Source organism: Pristis pectinata, chromosome 33 (genome assembly GCF_009764475.1).
Source record: "Pristis pectinata isolate sPriPec2 chromosome 33, sPriPec2.1.pri, whole genome shotgun sequence".
In the NCBI taxonomy this organism is placed as follows: Eukaryota; Metazoa; Chordata; class Chondrichthyes; order Rhinopristiformes; family Pristidae; genus Pristis; species Pristis pectinata.
In genome coordinates, this window is record NC_067437.1 from 18,015,799 (window position 1) to 18,033,960 (window position 18,162).

At 55.4% G+C, this 18,162-nt stretch overlaps 1 protein-coding gene across 1 annotated transcript; it reads right to left on the reverse strand.

Annotated features, from left to right (window-relative positions):
* Positions 1 to 1,973: 1,973 nt before the first annotated feature.
* Positions 1,974 to 17,583, reverse strand: LOC127585714 (peroxisomal membrane protein PMP34-like). The gene is made up of 9 exons (XM_052043428.1): positions 17,456 to 17,583; positions 15,437 to 15,497; positions 12,788 to 12,854; positions 10,195 to 10,346; positions 8,260 to 8,376; positions 6,991 to 7,136; positions 6,169 to 6,264; positions 5,320 to 5,402; positions 1,974 to 2,313 (listed from the first exon to the last, which is right to left on the reverse strand). Exons 1-9 carry the CDS (start codon positions 17,543 to 17,545, stop codon positions 2,166 to 2,168), a joined length of 960 nt encoding a protein of 319 aa, XP_051899388.1. The 5' UTR covers positions 17,546 to 17,583; the 3' UTR covers positions 1,974 to 2,165.
* Positions 17,584 to 18,162: the final 579 nt, after the last annotated feature.

Consider the following 18,162-nt stretch of genomic DNA (forward strand, 5'->3'; position numbering starts at 1 on the left):
AGTAGGTGGCTGGTCCCGGCGAGGTGCTCAGTGGTGGGAGACCCGACGTTGCGATGAAGCTGACAATCAGGTGGCGTTTGAGCCGTGCTGTGGGAGCTGGGGTGGGACTGGTCTGAGTCCTACATCATGTGGCGGTGAACGTCAATGGGCCAAGCTCCTCCAACTGCATTCCCTGCTCTGTTGCAGCTGTGAGAACCTCCAACACCAGGCCTGACCCAGCAGTGTCCGTGTCAGTGACACGGGGAGAGACGGCCACACTCTGCCAGCACCCTCACACTTGGAATGCTCCCTTGCTCTGCAACTCAAGGACCAGAGGGTTTGAGGCGAGATGGGAAAGATTTAATAGGAACTTGAGGGGTGACTTTCTTTTATTACAGAGACACAAGAGACTGCAGATGCTGGAACCTGGAACAACACAAGATGCTGGAGGATCTCAGCGGGTCAGGCAGCATCTGTGGAGGGAAATGGACAGTCGACACTTCGGGTCGAGACCCTTCATCTGGACTTTTTAACCCCACAGGATGATCTGTTACATGGAATGAGGTGCCAAAGAAACTGGTCAAGGCAGATATATTAGCAATATTTAAAAGGCATGTACCACCAGGCTCAAGGGCAGCTTCTATCCCACTGTGATAAGACTATTGAACGGTTCCCTTAGACGATGAGATGGACTCTGACCTCACGAACTACCTTGTTGTGACCTTGCACCTTATTGCACTGCACTTTCTCTGTAGCTGTAACACGTTACTCTGTACTGTTATTGCTTTTACCCTGGACTACCTCAATGTAACTGCACTGTGTAATGAATTGACCTGTACAATCAGTATGCAAGACAAGCTTTTCACTGTACCTCGGTACAAGTGACCATAATAAACCAATACCAATACTTGGACAGGTACATGGATAGGAGAGGTTTAGAGGGACATGGGCCAAATATGAATGGGACTAGCTTAGATGGGGCATCTTGGCCAGCACAGACCAGTTGGGCCGAAGGGCCTGTTTCCATGCTGTATGACCCCACGTTAGGGAGGGATTCACATCCCTGCTTTAATGTAACGTTACACAAATGGTGCTGGGCCACTTCTACACCGACATTTGGAATCACAGGAAGTTTACAATGCAGAAGGTCACGTGGACAACGGTGACCACACTAGTCACAAAGCAACTCCCCCAGCCTAACCCCAGCTGCTCACATCCACCGCAGCCCCAAGTCTTGGACCTTCACGTCCCTGGTCACCAGGGTCCCTGCCTCCACCATCCCCTCCGGCAGCAAGTTCCAGGGACCCCTCATCCTTTCCTCCCCTTGTTTGTCCCAGAGCCTTTATTTTCATTGCTGTGAAGCAGGTGAATCCTCCCCACCAGTTGCCACCGTTGGTGGACATAGGACAGACTGAAGTCAGAGCCAGGGGGAGCTTTGGAATTCCAGCTTCACCATGCAGGGGGAAGCAGGGACGTCCTTTGCAACAACAGGAGAGGAAATCGAACCCCCTCCCCCAGAGGAAGGGGCTGAAGATCAGCTGACGGACTGTGTTGGGCTTCATGGGGAAATGGGTCGCGTTGAGACATACGCCATCCAGAAGGAAGTTGGGGAACGTGGGGAAGTGGAGTCTGCGTGCTCTCCCTGTGACCGCATGGGTGTTCTCATTTCCTCCCACATCCCAAAGGCGTGTAACTGGGTGGTTGATGGTCAGCCCAGACTGGGTGGGCAGAAGGGCCTGTTTCTATGCTGCATCTCTTCACGACTCTGTGATGGAGCAGGTTTGAGGGGCCAGATATCCAACTCCTGCTCCTGACCCTCTTGTACGTCACTCTCCTGCAGCGGGCAGCAATTCCCCAAATTACTCGAAGCGGGGGGAGCTCCAGGGTCTCCTATAGACTGCAGTGCGAGTACCAGGACCAGTAATTCCATCCAGCTCGAAGAAACTTACACACAGTCCAGGCAGCAAGGAAGCTGGCAAGGCACCATTGCCAAAGTTCATTTTAATAACTGCCAACATGTGTAAACTCATCCAATGGGACCCCCCAAGTTGTCCACAAACTCAACGAGAATTCACCCTTCAGTCTCCCCGCACACGGCCTGATTTCTGCAGTGCTGCTCTGGTGTGGGTGAGGGAGGGAGACGGGTGGCGAGGAAGGCAACGTCCCAGAGGTAGTTCCTTCATCTGCTAGTTTTTCACACGAGGGACCACTCCCATGATTCGGAAAATGAAGCCTGCAATCTTCTCGTAGATGAGGAACATCAGGGCAGAGGTTAGGACGGTCTGCAGCAGCTTGGCCTCCAGGCCCTTGTAGAGACCCAGGAAACCCTGTCTCCTGCAGAGATCAAAGAGACAAGTTAGCGGTTTGGAAGGTCACAGCGCCCAAAACACCAACTGTGAGGAACGGCGGAGGGGGAAGGTCGGGCAGCCGCCGAGAACAGGAGCCGGGGGCCAAGCATTTCTACTGAGCACTGCTAGCGTACCCCAACTTCACGACAATTCCCTTTCAACACCACACTACCCTTGTTCCTTATGCTCGGGAGCACTAATCGTACACCTTCACCCCTTCATCCGCTCATCCCCAAACCATCAAGGTTCAAAGGGGCAACCCTTCATCATGCAAGGTGTCGTGTAAACCAGCCCCCTGCAGAGGCGAGGGGTGAAACTCAGACCTGGAACACGGACAGGGGCAGACAAAACGTACTGCACAGGAGCATGGGGGGAGGCATTCGATGGAACAACCAGGCCAGAGACGGTCAAGGCGGGAGCACAGGTAAGGATACCGTTAAGAAGGCACGCTGAACCATTTGTGTTTATTAACAGTGGGACAGAATGCAAGATGGGCTGAAAGGTCAGCATGGGCATGGTGGGCCGGAGGGCCGTGCTGTACAACTCCAAGTCTAACAGCAAGGAAGTTACGCAAAGTCTGCCTCACAGCTCCAGGGACCCGGGTTCGATCCCGAACTCCGGCACTGCGTGCGTGGGGTTTGCACACTCTCCCTGCGACCTTCCCCCCCGGGAGCTCTGCACTCCCCCCACATCCCAAAGACCTGCGGGTTAATTAGTCACTGTCAATTACTCTTGGTGTGGGTGGGCAGGAAGGGAAGCTGGGGCGGTTCAGGGGTACAAGAGAACAGGATAAAAAGGGAACAAATGGGGGAATGGAATTGATGGGACTGCTTCCACAGTATAGATCCGATGGGCCAAATGGCCTCCTTGTACAGAATCGTGCAGCAGAGAAATAGGCCTCCTGGAGTCCATGCTGACTATCATTCTCCCCACAATCCCACCACCACTCCCCCATCCCCAATATCTGCACCCACCTACGTGAGCAGTTAGCAAGGAAAGGTGTCGAGCTTCACGAGAGGTGCACGTGCTGCCCTCGTCCAAGTGGAGAGCATTCCATCACACTCCCGGCTACTACCTTGCAGCTGGTGGAAGGGCCTTGGGGGCATCAGGAGGGGAGTCGCCCACCACAGGATCCCCAGCCTCCGCCCTGCTCCTGTACCCACAGTATTGATGTGGCTGCTCCAGTTGAGTTTCTGGCCCACAACGACCACCTCAGGACATCTATGGTGGGGGATGTGGCAGTGGTAACATCACTGAATAACGGGACGTGGTTAGACCCACCCTTGCTGGGGATGGGCACTGCCCAGCACTTTGGGGGCATGAATGTTACCTGCTACTCATCAGCCTGTGTCTGAGTGTTGTCCAGGGCTTGTTACACAGGCTGCCTCATTTGCTGAGGAGTTGTGAACAGAGGTGAGCATCCTCTGACATATGATGGAAGGAAGGTCAATGATGAAGTAGCCCTGGACAGCTGGGCCTAGGACACTGCCCTGAGGATGTCCAGGAGCTGACATAACTGACTAACATGATGTCTAGAGACAGCTGGGAGACAGTGAAGGCTACAGGACCAGACTACTGAAGACCTGCCCTCCAGAACGAGCTGTGGCTCTAGACAAGCTGTCCGGTGTACTAACATCGCCGGCGTGTACCCCATGTTGTGGAAAATGCTCAGAGTACGTCCAATCACATTCATCCATCCGTTTTCAGGCTCCAACCACTGCCATTGGTGCCCACTGACCAGATTTGCCAGGGCACCTTGATGCCACACTCGGTCAAGCGCCGTCGTTGTGTCGAGGACAGTCCCTCTCCCCTCAGCCCCAGATCTCAGCTCTTTGCTCCAGGTTTGGAGCAAGGCTGATGGGATCTGGCAGCGGACTAACTACTGCTCGATACTGCTGTCAGCGACACCGCCTGTCACTGCGCTGATGAATCGAGAGCAGACTGATTGGCGATACTTGGTGGATTCGGTCTGCCCTACTTTTTGTGAACTGGACGTACCCTGAGCATTTTCCACAACGTGGGGTACACACCGGCGATGTTAGTACACCAGACAGCTTGCCTAAAGCCACAGCTCATTCTGGAGGGCAGGTCTGCAGTAAGTCTGGTCCTGTAGCCTTCACTGTCTCCCAGCTGTCTCGAGACATCATGTGGAAGGAATCCATTTGGCTGGAGACCGGTTGTGTGACGGTGGGACATCAGGAGGTGGGGGAGAGGGATCACCCACTCGGCACTCCTGGGTAAACACAGCTACAAATGCTTCAGCCCCCACAGGCTGACACCCCACTCCCCCCCCCACTGACGGGGATGTTCCTGGAGCCCCCTTCTCCCGTTAGCTGTTGAATTCCCCACAGACCCCAGTGTGCAGGGGAATATGGGGATGAGAGGATGAGAGGGAGCTCACTCTCAGAACTGTGGGATCGTTACTGCAGTGATGAAGGCCATTCGGCCTACTGAATCCATTCCGGCCCCTGGTACACTGACCACTTCAGCCCCAGAGCCCCCGCCAGGAACCCTCATTTCCCTCTCCAAAGCCTGCACTGATTTTGTTTCCAACCCCACCCCCTTCAGGCAACGAGCTCCACATCACAAACATTGCAGCCCGCAAGGAGGCCATTTGGCCCATCAAGTCCATACTAGCTCGGTGCGAGGGGATTTCAGCTGCCCCAGTCCCCCCAAAAAGTGGGAGATCTTTCCCTCCAGCCCCTGCTTGGACATCTTTACATGGGGAAACGGATAATGACCAAGGGCAGGGAGATCAACCACGATCGTATTGAAGGGCAGGGAGAGCAGAGTCAAGTGACCTACTCCTGTCCTCCTGTGTATTCCAGAGCGGTAGGGCTTGTGGTGGCAGCAGTAACGGATCAAGGACTGGGGGGCAGATTTGCTGAGCTGTGGGGATGGGACAAAGCAGCTAGCATAGGTAGATGGACCGAGTGGCTTGCTCCATGAGTCCTGCCCTCCCCGAACCACACCCATGAGGGGCAGTACTCACTTCACTCTCTGACTCAAGAGGTAGATGATGCTTTGGAGACTTCCCAGGACCCCTCGGCCCCGCTCCTTCCTCCGCTGGCTGAACTGGGGAGAGAGAACAGGCCCATCCACACCGAGTTACACCGAGGTAAAGCCCCTCTGCCCACCCCTCAGCCACGAGCTTCCAGGGCGAGCGCCACCGTGCTATTCAGCTTCAGAAGGCATCGCGCAACGCCCACCCGAGCAGCGTAGCATGCAACACCTGCTGCATTGGATCTTCTGCTGCTGAAATGCAACAAACCATTGGAGCCAACGGACTCCATCGCTGACTGGTTCAGTGTGTTTGGCAGCATTGGTCGATTTGGCCACTGCTCAGCCCCCGTCCGGTGCTTTGTGATCACCGATAATCTGCCAGGGAAGGAAACCAGGGACTCAAGTTAACGGCACGTCCCAAAGTGGCGCAGTAATCCCTCAGATCTGCACTGGGGCCTCAGCCTAAACTTCCAGGTCAGTCCTGAGGGGGAAGCGTTTGAACTCATGAGCTCCCGAACTGCTCGCTGTTACCAACCAGCCCAACTTGACCTTCAGGTACCAGGAACCTGGTCTTTGGAAACCACAGAACGTAAAGGGTTAAGTTCCAGGAAAACTTGGTGGAAGTGGACACCAGACACAGCGGGGACCCCGCAGCAGGACAACCCCAAGAGGAGGTGCCACTGGATGTGTGGGCACCAGGCTGGGGGACCTGCGGACCAAAAGTTTTCCATCGTCTCTCTGGCTCAAAGCCCAGGGAGCTGGTGAGATGCAGCGTGAATCCGCACCGTTCCCCGTCGCTGTTCGAACTGTTAAGAAACTCGGGGAATAACCAACTTACCCGAAGCAGGGACTGCACCGTCTGCAGTGGGTACGTTACCGTGGTGGCGATGGCCTTGGCAACGGCTCCAATAACGAAGACCTCAAGTGAGAGGAGCTGACAGAACAGGAAGAGAACTGTCCTGAAAACATGGCCCCAATCCAGCCTCACGCCCCAACCCGTCTGCTGTGTCTGACCCCAGGCCTCTCAATGACCTCCGGACCCCGGGTCCCACCCCCAGGCCTCTCGCTGACCCCCGGCCGGACCTGTGGTCCAAGCCCTGGTCCTGAGGTGCTTCTCTGGGCTGTGGCTCCGCTGGAACCCGACACCCCGAGGGTCTGACGAGAGTCGAGGCCGATCCCACCCTCACCCCACTGCCACCTCGGACCTCCGGGGGCGCCGGATCCCACAGCCAGTTTCACGTTGTGGGGAAAAGGAACTACACAGGACGGCGCTTCCCTGCTCCCCCACGACTAACCCCCTTCCTCCCTCCCCCAGGACCAACCTCCCTCCCTCCCTCCCCCAGGACCAACCCCCTCCTTCTCTTCCCCAGGACCAACCCCCTCCCCAGGACCAACCCCCTCCTTCTCTTCCCCAGGACCAACCCCCTCCCCAGGACCAACCCCCTCCCCAGGACCAACCCCCTCCTTCTCTTCCCCAGGACCAACCCCCTCCTTCTCTTCCCCAGGACCAACCCCCTCCCCAGGACCAACCCCCTCCCAGACCCCACGGACTGCTCCCTCCTCCCCTCAATGAGACTCCCATTTCCCACCCCCACAGCCTGCCCTGCTCAGCCCCCTGCCCCACCCCTCCCCCCTCCAAACCCACCCCCTCCCCCCGTACCTCAGTCCGCCCCCGCATCAGCTGCCGCTTTAAGCCCTCATAGAACATGAACTGGAGGGCGGGGTTGAAGACGAGCAGGAGGGAGGGCAGGGTGCTGCTCCACAGAGCCGGCAGCCCCTCCCGCTGCACGATCTGAGCCATGGCATCTGCAACACAGCGAGGGACGTCCGGTCAGGACACGGAGGCACCACTGGGGTCACAGGTTGGGGGCCAGAGGTCGCCCCGACCACACGCTGAGAATCAGCTCAGCTGTGGGATCTTGCTGTGCGGTGGATCCTGTACACCCTGGCGGCGGGCGGGGCCGTGGGTCCCGGCGCCGCTCGCAGGCACGCACTCCCCCAGCGCCACACTGAAGTACCAGCGGTGAGCTTCACGCTCCAACTGCCGGCGGGGGAACCAAACTCTCAACCTTCGGACTTGAGTTACAGGACCCACAGTGCCACCAGGGGCCACAGCTGGGAGACTGGTCAGCACTGGATAAAGGACTGACTGGCACCCTGTGCGGAGAACGACGGAGACGGTTGAGGGGTGGGGGGGGGGGTGGTGGTGCAGAGGAGAAGGGCACGGTGTCCCATCTGCTCAGCACTGTTACAGAACGACGAACGGCGGTTCAGACTGAGTACAAAGTGGTTCAGCAGTTCCCTCCACTTTGACCACCCAGGAACCGAGTTCAAATCCCAGCTGTGGAATTTAGTTCGATAAATAATCTACAATTTTATAAGTCATTGGCCGGCACAGAAAGTGGGACACGTGCCCTGCAGCTGAGCTGTGCGGTCCTGGTCTCATTTAAAAACTAAAGTCGAGGTTGTTGCCATGTGCGCAAGTACGGTGAGGTACAGGTACAGTGAAAAATAGCTTGTAGCAGCATCACAGGTAGGTACAGACAACACACAGAATATAAATTGTACGTGAATCATATACAAAATTATACCATATAGTAAAAAAATCTAGTCATTAGTAATGGCTGGATTGCCCATACTAAGATTGGTCCAATCTGTGCCCTCTAAACCCCCCAACCAGGGTAATTAGGGATGGGGTAAATGCTGGCGTCTGTAAGATCTGTGAAAGAGGATCCAATGCCCGAAGCGCTGTGAACAGGATCCCAGCACTGGCTGCTCACAGCCTCCACCTAGTGGCCACATGGAGCTCCAGCAGTGGCCGGCGCTCTGCTGACCCCACAGGGTAGGGACAGAGGGAGTTTACTCGCTCTGCAGTGGGCCGGTTCTGGCGAGGAGATTTGCGCCGTGGTCCGTGGTCCGAGGTACATACCCAGGATGCCTTTGTAGTTGGTCTGCTGGATGTCTTCATTCCGGAACATCGCTCCCTGCATCTTGAGCCTGGTATTCACCACCCAGAGTGGGGTGGTGATCAGCACGTTGACCACCCCTGGAACACAAGGTAAGCCCGTGAGCTGGCAGCAGTGTCCACCAGCACAACACGGTCAGTGGGACCCCCACAGATAGAGGCAGGGTGGGTGGGGACAGGGTGGGTGGAGGGCTCACAGACTCCGTCATACAGCACGAAGACTGGCCCTTCGAATCCACCGAGTGCCCACTGACCATCAGCCACACATCCACACTCGTCCCATTTTGTTCTCCCCACATTCCCATCATCTCCTCCAGGACAATTCACAGGGGCCAATTAACCCATCAACCCGCACGTCGTTTTGGGATGTGGGGGGAAACCCACGCAGGCACAGGGAGACCGTGCCAACTCCACACAGGCAGCACCCGAGGTCGGGATTGAACCCTGTGCTACACTGGGGGAAAGGCTATCCTCCTCCTGAGCCCAAAGTGCCCACCCCTCCTCCCCACCACTGCAAGAACAATGCCACTATGTAGAAACCCTGGTCAACGATCCAACGCTAGGGCGCCAGACCTTCTCTTCCACCCCCCCCCCCCCTTCCTCAGGGTTTGGCAATGTTGACACAGAGATCTTCAGAGACAGACGATAAGGAAGGGTGATGAGGTGCTCCCACACACTCCCCCGACAGAGCTGCCCTTTGCAGGACGTTCCTCACACCAGTCTCATTCCCACCGTCCACCCCAATCCCACACAGGGAACAGGGAGGGCAAGTCCCTCAAGCAGCTCCATATACTTTCCCCAAAGGAAAATTCAGGAAACGCTCAGCGGGACAAGATCCCACCGCAGAGAGACACACGTACACGCACACACACACAGAACCATTGTTTAAAAACCTGCACGGGCTGGGCTTCCTTTCTCTTTGGTTCAGGACCTGAGGGACTGAGTTATAGAGAGAGGTTGAGCAGGTTGGGACTTTTCATGGGAGTGTAGGGGAATGAGGGGTGATCTTATAGAGGTTTATAAAATCATGGGGGCATAGATAGGGTGAATACACAGCCTTTTTTCTCAGGGTTGGGAAATCAAGAAGTAGAGGGCACAGGTTTAAAGTGAGAGGGGAGAGATTTAATCGGAAGCCGAGGAGCAACTTTTACACCCAGAGAGTGGTCAGTATGTGGAACGAGCTGCCAGAGGTGGTGGTTGAGGCAGGAGGTACCTAGGCAGGTACATGGATAGGAAAGGTTTAGAGGGATATGGGCCAAATGGGACTGGCTCAGATGGGAGTCTTGGCCAGCAGGTACAGGTTGGGCCGAAGGGTCTGTTTCCCGCTTGTATTACACCATGACTCTATACTGTGTAAAAATGTTCCAGGATTTGATTGGATGGCGAGTGGGAAACTCTTCTGTCTGGTGGGCGTCCAGACCCAAGGGATTGGGGGGGGGGGGGGGGGGGGGGGGGGTGGAATGTGTGGGGAGATGGTTCCAAAAGCCCATTTAGGTTAGCATTATGAAGCGCTTTCTCCACACCTTGGGAAACTAGAACTGTGCCCCTCCCAGTGCGGGGGGCCACGAAGGGCAACGTTAAAGCAAGAGCCAATTCCCGAAGAGAAGGGGGGGGGACACATAGATATGATGGACCAGCCGGACGGAACAGGCCAGACAAGAGGGGCCAATGGGGTGGGAGACCTCGATCAGGGAGCGGGACTGCAGAGGGGAGGGAAGGTGGTGGGCAGATGTGACAGCTGGAACCCAGGAGGGCCCATGATGAGGTCTGGGAGAGGGTTACTGGTACCAGGAGGATTAAAGGTGATCAACAACGGAGCCCACCTGGGGCGAGGTTTGGTCAGGGAGGGGGACGGGTGCCATTGTGGTGTGCAGACCCTGAACGGGACCACCTACCCACCAGAGATGAAGCCCATGACGAGGTCCTTGCTGTTGGAAGAGGGCTGGCCTTTCACCCAGTGCTCCTTCAAGGTGTTGAAGGTGTAGAAGTAGACAAAGTTTGAGCAGCAGAGGCTGGTGATGACAGGCAACCAGCTGCGATAGACGGCCGACCTGCAGAGGGAGAGGTGGAGGTCAGTCGCTTCCGTGGCTGAGGGGGGAAGCGAGAGGTGGCAGATCCCTCGACCCTCGCCGGGGTCCACCTCCACACATTCACCCTCTCGCCTCCGGCAGTGGGAGCCCCGTGTGTTCCTGCTCATCTCCCTCCAGCAGCTGATCTCCAACCTTCACCTCCCCTCCTCCCGCCTCGCTCCAGCTGCCTCTCTCTCTCTCTCTGTTCGCCTCCATCTATCATCCACCTGCCTCGTCTCCCAACTCCACCCCCTCTCTTCCCCAGCTCTTCTCCCTCCCCTCGCCCTTCACCCCCCTCCTCAGCCCATCACCACAGGCCCATCTCACCCCTCCCCCTCTCCTCCCTATACCGGCCACCTCCCCTCCCCTCTCTTAAGATTTCTTTATTAGTCACATGTACATCGAAACACACAGTGAAATGCATCTTTTGCGTAGAGTGTTCTGGGGGCAGCCCACAAGTGTCGCCACGTTTCCGGCGCCAACGTAGCATGCCCACAACTTCCTAACCCGTACGTCTTTGGAATGTGGGAGGAAACCGGAGCACCCGGAGGAAACCCAAGCAGACACAGGAAGAACGTACAAACTCCTTACAGATAGAGCCAGAATTTAACCCGGGTTGCTGGCGCTGTAATAGCGTCATGCTAACCACTACACTACCGTGCCTGCCACTCTCAGGCCTGATGCAGGGTTTTGACCTGAAATGTCGACTGTTCCTTCTCCCCCCACAGATGCTGTTCGACCCCCTGAGTTCCTCCAGCAGACTATTTGTTGCCCGTATTTCTATTTGACACCATCCACAACAGCACCAGAATCAGCCGTGGTCCACGCCTGTCCTCCCGCTGGCCCCAACCCCTGGAGGCCGCCACAGCCAACTTGCACGTCTCGGAGTTAGACGATCGCAGGTTTGAGCCCTGCTCCAGGACCCCAGGTTCGGTCTGTGCTGACACTCCCTCAGAGCCCCCAGGAAGTGCTGGAGGGTCAGGTGAGTGGTAGGACTGGCTGTCTGCCCTGGAGGGGAGAGTAGGAACAAGACCCCCAACACACTAAACTAGGAGCAGGAGTAGGCCACTCAGCCCATCAGTTCATACATAACGGCTGACCTGCCCCAAATATTTACCCCGAATAAGTATCACCAAGGGACCAGTAACCATAGCAACAGAGCACAGGAGCAGGAGGTCAGCTCACTGTGAGTGTTCACCTCATTCCCCACATCCCTCCCAACCCTGCGTGTCCAGAAATCTACTCTGGTAATATATTCAGACACTCAACCTCCACAGGTTCTTGAGAAAGGATTCTGCCCGTTCACCACCCTCTCTCCATCTCTCAGATGGGGACGATGACTCTCCCCCCCACCGTACTCCAGGACTCCACCACCCTGGGGAAACATCCACCCTTCAATCGGTCTGTCAGGACGTTGTGTTTCGTTGAGATCTCCGCCTGTTCTTCTAACCCTTATACGGTTCCCTTATACAATGAGATGGTCTCTGACCTCACGATCTACCTTGTTGTGACCTTGCACCTTATTGCACTGCACTTTCTCTGTAGATGTGACACTTTACTCTGTACTGTTATTGTTTTTACCTGTACTACATCAATGCGCTCTGTACTAACTCAATGTAACTGCACTGTGTAATGAATTGACCTGTACGATTGGTGTGCAAGACAAGTTTTTCACTGTACCTCGGTACAAGTGACAATAATAAACCAATACCAATAACCCCGGTGATTATCAGCCGGGTCAACCCAACTCCCCAGACGGCAGCCTCACCATCCCAGCGACCCACCTCCCGTGCACCCTCTGGGGAAGCCACACCCTTTCTCAGGCAAGGACACCACAGCTGTGCAGTTGACCCGCTCCGGTCTCACCAAGGCCCAGTCCAGCTGGAACAAGACATCCTTGTTGCTGCACTCACAACCTCCTACAATGAAGACCAACGCACTGGTTGCCTTGTGAACTGCAGGTTTGCTTTCAGAGACCGGCGGACAAAACCCCCCACACCCCCTTCCCCCCCCCGCTGGCTGACTGTGGGATCCTGCTGTGCACAAATTCCTCACTGTCCCTGCGATATCACAAGTACTTCATTGCACGTAAAGTGCTCTGGGACATGGAGGGCGCTACTCAAAGGCAAGTGCTTCGCTCTCAAATCCACACTTGTCGGCAGGAACGGGGAACCCTGGCTGGTCCCTCTCTGGTTCAATCCCCTCCTGCCACCCTGCCTGCCCCCTTCACAAACAGGCAGCAAGCCCACTGCCCGCCTCGACCTGCTGAACCTTCCGATTGGAGAGGAGGCTGCTCTGCGCGCACGCACACACGTGTGTACAGACACACACGCACGCTTGCGCACACACATATGTACAGACACACACGTGCGCACACGTGTACAGACAAGCACACACACGATCCTCAGCTCGCTCCTACTCACAGCCCTTCCTCCCTGACGATCTCGGCCAAGACGACGGGAGTAGACTTCGCGTTCATCTTCTCATCCACTGCAACAAAAGGCGGCGGTGTCAGGGACAGAGGCAATCCTGCACGGGAACCCGTTACCCCGCCCACTCCGAAGGTGGGGGACGGAACTCACAACCCCCCCCACCCACCCCCACCACCTCATCCCATTGCAGGGGGTCTGCAGCCTCTCCAGCGCAACACACGGGAAGGAATGTTGTGTCTTGGAGAGTCTGTGGGAACTTTCTGGCTCAGAGGGCAGTGAACGCAGGGTCTCTGAGCGCATCTCTGTACAGCGCTGAGGTAGAGGGATCAGCTGGACGAGTGGGCGATGGGGTGGAAAGGTTACCACAGCTGGCCCAGCTTACAGTCAGATGGGCCGCGCTCTCGTCCTGTGGCAGAACGGGCTGGAGGGGCCGAGTGGCCTACCTCCCCCCCGTTCACCAGACCAGAACGTCCCACTCCTTCACATCCAACCCTCCGTTACGAGCCCCAGCACCCTTCACCTCAATCCTCCCTTCCTCCCGCATCCCGGGAGATGTACTCGTGTCAAACCACCCAGTGCTGGAGGGCACCACAGGGCCCTCTGCCGACGGGGGCACAGTAACCCAGGCAGACACTCCGAGCGGTGCCGAGGGTTGGATGGGAGGGGGAGGTCGGCGTGCTCTCCTTGGTGACCGTGAAAGATTCCCGGGCAGTATTTTGGGAAAGAATAGCTCCCCCCGCCCATTCCCTGCCCACCCCTCCAGTACCACAGACATTACCCAACCATCATCCCACCGAAGTTTGTGGCAGGTCCCCATGACACTTTCCCCACCTTACAGAGAGCACACGAGGACCTCTGCGGCATTCCACATTCCCACACGTCCTTATAACAGGGGAGGCCTTTCAGCCCATCATGTTTATGCCACCAAGATGTAGGTGAACTGATCGGTAAGTCTGCAGACAACACAGAAACTGGCAGAATTATGGAGAGCGAGGAGGATTGTCAAAGGACCAGTTGGAAAGGTGGGCAGAGAAGTGGCAGATGGAGTTTAACCCGGATAAGTGTGAGGTGTTGGGAAGTCACTTTGGGAGGTCAAATGTAAGAGGAAAGTATCCTGAAAATGGCAGGACCCTCGGGAGCGTTGATGTACAGAGGGGGCTTGGGTTCCAAGTCCATCACTCCCTGAAAGTGCCAACATCAATGGACAGGGTGGTAAAGAAGGCGTACAGCATGCCTGGCTTCATCGGTCAGGGCGTTGATGTAAAAGTTGGCAAGTCACGTTGCAGCTGTATGGAAACTTGTTTAGGCCACATTTGGAGTATTGTGTGCGGTTCTGGACACCACATTACAGGAAGGATAACGAGGCTTTGGAAAGGGTGTAAAATGGGTTCATCAGGATGTCACCTGGATTAGAGAGTATGAGCTAGAAGGAAAGGTTGGACAAACCTGGATTGTTTTCTCTGGAGCGTCGGAGGCTGAGGGGAGACCTGATAGAAGTTTATAAAATTACGAGAGGTACAGATAGGGTCGACAGTCAGTCTTTTCCCCAAGTTGGAAATGTCAAATACTAGAGGGCGTAGTTTTAAGGTGAGGGGGGAAAATTTAAAGGAGATTTACAAGGCAAGTTTATATATATATTTTTTAAATATATACACACACACAGTGGTAGGTGCCTGGAACACACTGCCAGGAAAGCAGATATGGTAACAATGTTTAAGGGGTATTTAGACAGGAACATAAAAAGGCAAGGAATGGAGGGTTTTAGACCACGTGCAGTTTAAACTGGCATCATGGTCGGCACTGACATGGTGGGAGATTGGTTTATTATTGTCAAATGTACTGAGGTACAGTGAAAAACTGTTTTGCATGCTGTCCGCACAGATCATTTCATCACATCAGCGCACTGAGGTAGTACAAGGGAAAAGCAATAACAGAATGCAGAATATAGTGTCACAGTTACAGAGAAAGTGCAGTTCAGGCAGACAATAAGGTGCAAGGTCATAACGAGGTAGATTGTGAGGTCAAGAGTCCATCTTATTGTACTAGGGAACCGTCCAATAGTCTTATAACAGCAGGATAGAAGCTGTCCTTGAGCCTGGTGGTACGTGCTTTCAGGCTTCTGTATCTTCTGCTTGATGGGAGAGGGGAGAAGAGAGAATGTCCGGGGTGGGTGGGGTCGTTGATTATGCCGGCTGATTTACCGAGGCAGCGAGAAGTGTAGACAGAGTTCATGGAGGGGAGGGGCTGAAGGGCCTCTTCCTGACGCCTCATCTGTTTGATGTTTATTCAATTCTGGGTTTGTGCAAGACACTATCAGAATACAAATCTTTCTTTTACACACAAGATATTTGCCCCTATTTGCAATACGCAAATCCTTAGCCTTTTTTGCCCTGAGAGATGTAGTCTGTTCAATCTTTCCCTAGGATTATAACATCGGCTCTGTGACCTGAAGCAAAAATCTGCATTTTCTGGAAATCAAACAAAAACAGAAAATGCTTGAAACATTTTCCGCAGTTTGGGCAGCGTCTGTGGAGAGAGAAACAGAGTTAAGTTTCAGTCCTGCAGTACCTCTGAGCTCGAGGAGGGAGCATGGGGTGTGTGGACGAAATTGGAGAAAAACCCCAAAAATCAGAATCTTACCTTGAAGCCTCAAGCGAGCAGTGTCCAGTGGGTAGAACACAGTCATTGCGGTCAAACCCCCCTAGAGACAGGAGGAGGACAGTGAGTGGGGGCCAGCAGTAGACGTGCAGACACCGTGTCTCAACCCAGGGGCCACTGTAGGAAGGGGGCAAATATTCAGGTGCAGCCCCCCCCTTGTGTGGTACCTGAACCCCTCGCTCAGAGAGCTGTCTCAGAGCAACAGGACGTCTTGCCTTGTGGATTCTACCGCTGGTGTGAGTCAAACAGTCTCATCTTTAGAATATGGATTTAGTTCAAATCATTAGCTGCAATGGGTTCAAGTGTCACTCCGGGGATTAGGAGCCACGACACAAAAGGCATCAAGGGGTCTGGGGAGAGATCAGGGATGTGGTTGCGAGTTAGAGAAACCAGCCATACTTGTGTTGAACGATGGAGCAGATTCAAAGGGCCAAATGAGTTTCTCCTCCTCTCGCATTAACTGAGGCCATCGCCCTCTCGTTCCACAGCAAACTGGTCAATCTTTACCCCATGACACTCACAGTGTGCGGAGAGAGTCTGCCGTCCGTGGGAGAGCACTGGGTGTAACTAACTGCCCTGGTGCTGACACTAGTGGTTCCACAGAGCGCTTCGCCGGGGATGTACAGCACACGGCAACACCCAGGCAGGGAACCGGGCAGCTTAAACGGAAGAAGGTTGGTTTGTTTTGTACTGAATCAGCCTGTTCCCAGAGGTTGCCAGACCTGCGTGAGAGCAGGAATCCACCATCCGGACCTCCAGCCTCCTTCACCATTCAAGCAGGGCAGCAGATCTACCTCGGTGCCCTTTCCCAGCACTGTGTCCCTCAGATCCTTCAGTCCCCAGAAATCCACCCAAACTCGGCTGTGAATCAGTCATTGACCCCGCCTCCACAGCCCTGCAGGGTGTGCAAAATTGCACGAGTACACCACCCGCTGAGTCAAGAAACTTCTCATCTCACTCCTGCACAGCCTCTGAAAATCAAAACAAAAACACTGTTGCTGCAAATCTGAAACAGAACAGAAAATGCTGGAGATTCTCAGCAGGTCAGGCAGCATCAGTGGAGAGAGAGTTAACAGTTCAGATCTAAGAACCTTCATCAGAACTGGGAAAGAGAGAAAGCGAGCTGGTTCAGGTGGCAGGGAAGGTTGGGGGCAGGGTGATGGGTGGGTCACAGGGAATATCTGTGAAAGGGCAAGACCAGATAACCTGGCAGTTTAAACCAGAAGAAGCTGCTTGGTCTGTGTTTTGCAGACCAAACCAATAACTGAGCCAAAACAGTAGCAGGCAAGAACTGGTCATTTTGTACACACTCCACAAATTAACCATCCACTTTACAATCATATAGTAGGGAAACAGGCCCTGCAGCCCACCAAGTCCATGCCAGCCATCTCTAACAATCCCGTTATCCAGCAGAGAACATTTCCTGGAGACACAAGCCTCCAGCTGACCAGAGTGCTCGGGGTGTTTTACGTTGCGAATCTCCACCTTCCACCACTCCCTCGGGCAGTGAGGTCCAGACTCCAAACACCTTCTGGTGAAAATCAATTCTTGCTCAAGTCCCCTCTGATCTCCTCCCCCTTCCCTTAAACCCCTGGTAATGGGGAGAAGGTTCTCAGTACCTGCCCCATCGACTGTACACTGCAGTCATGTCACCCTTCAGCTAAACCACTTCAATGTAAACCTTCCTTTTCCAGGAAAAGATTCCCCCTGGTTCACTTTCAGAAAACATTCAGCCCCGATCTAACTCACGCAAGGCTGGGGGCAGGGGGGAGGGCAGAGCGGGAGAAGGGGAGGGGAGGGGGCAGAGCGGGAGAAGGGGAGGGGATGGGGCAGAGGGGGAGAAGGGGAGGGGATGGGGCAGAGGGGGAGAAGGGGACGGGGCAGAGGGGGAGAAGGGGACGGGATGGGGCAGAGGGGGAGAAGGGGAGGGCAGAGGGGGAGGGCAGGGGGCAGAGGGGGAGAAGGGGAGGGCAGGGGGCCGGGTCCCCCCCCTGAACTCACCGCAGCCCCGGCCACGGCGTGCACCAGGCTCTCGTAGGTCAGGACGTGAGCCACCGGCGACCCGGCCGTCTCCCGCATCCTCCCGGCCATCAGCTCCCGGAAGCTCTCCGCCCGCACCCCGCGGGAGACTGTCAGCGTCGGCGCCTCCTGATTGGCCGCGGCCTGAAACTGCAACACACGCCCTTGCTTCCAATTGGCTGAGGAACTAAGCCACGCCCCCAGGCGGCGGGACATTGAACGAGTTCTCCCCCCCCGAGCGCCTATGATTGGTCGATCCAAACGTCACTCCGCGGTCGGGCGGGACCCTGAGTGTTGACACATCTCCATTCTCATTGCAAGCTGCAGGAGGACGTTCGGCCCATTGAGTCTGTACCAGCTCTCAGAGCGATCACATCAGCCCCATTCTGGCTTCTGCCCTCTTCCTGTCCAGTCCTGATGAAGGGTCTCGACTCCAAACGTCGACTGTTTGTTTCCCTCCACATATGCTGCCCGACCCGCTGAGTTCCTCCAGCGTTCTGTGTGCCTTGCTCCAGATTCCCCCAGCTGATTTCCCTATAACCTCTGCCACATTCCCAACACCTGCTCTCTGACTCCAGCCACGCACCAGGGGCAATTCACAGTGGCCCAGTTAACCCACCAACCGGCGCATCTTTGGGGATGTGGGAGAGAAACCAGAGAACCCGGGGGAAACAGGAGAACGTGCGAAC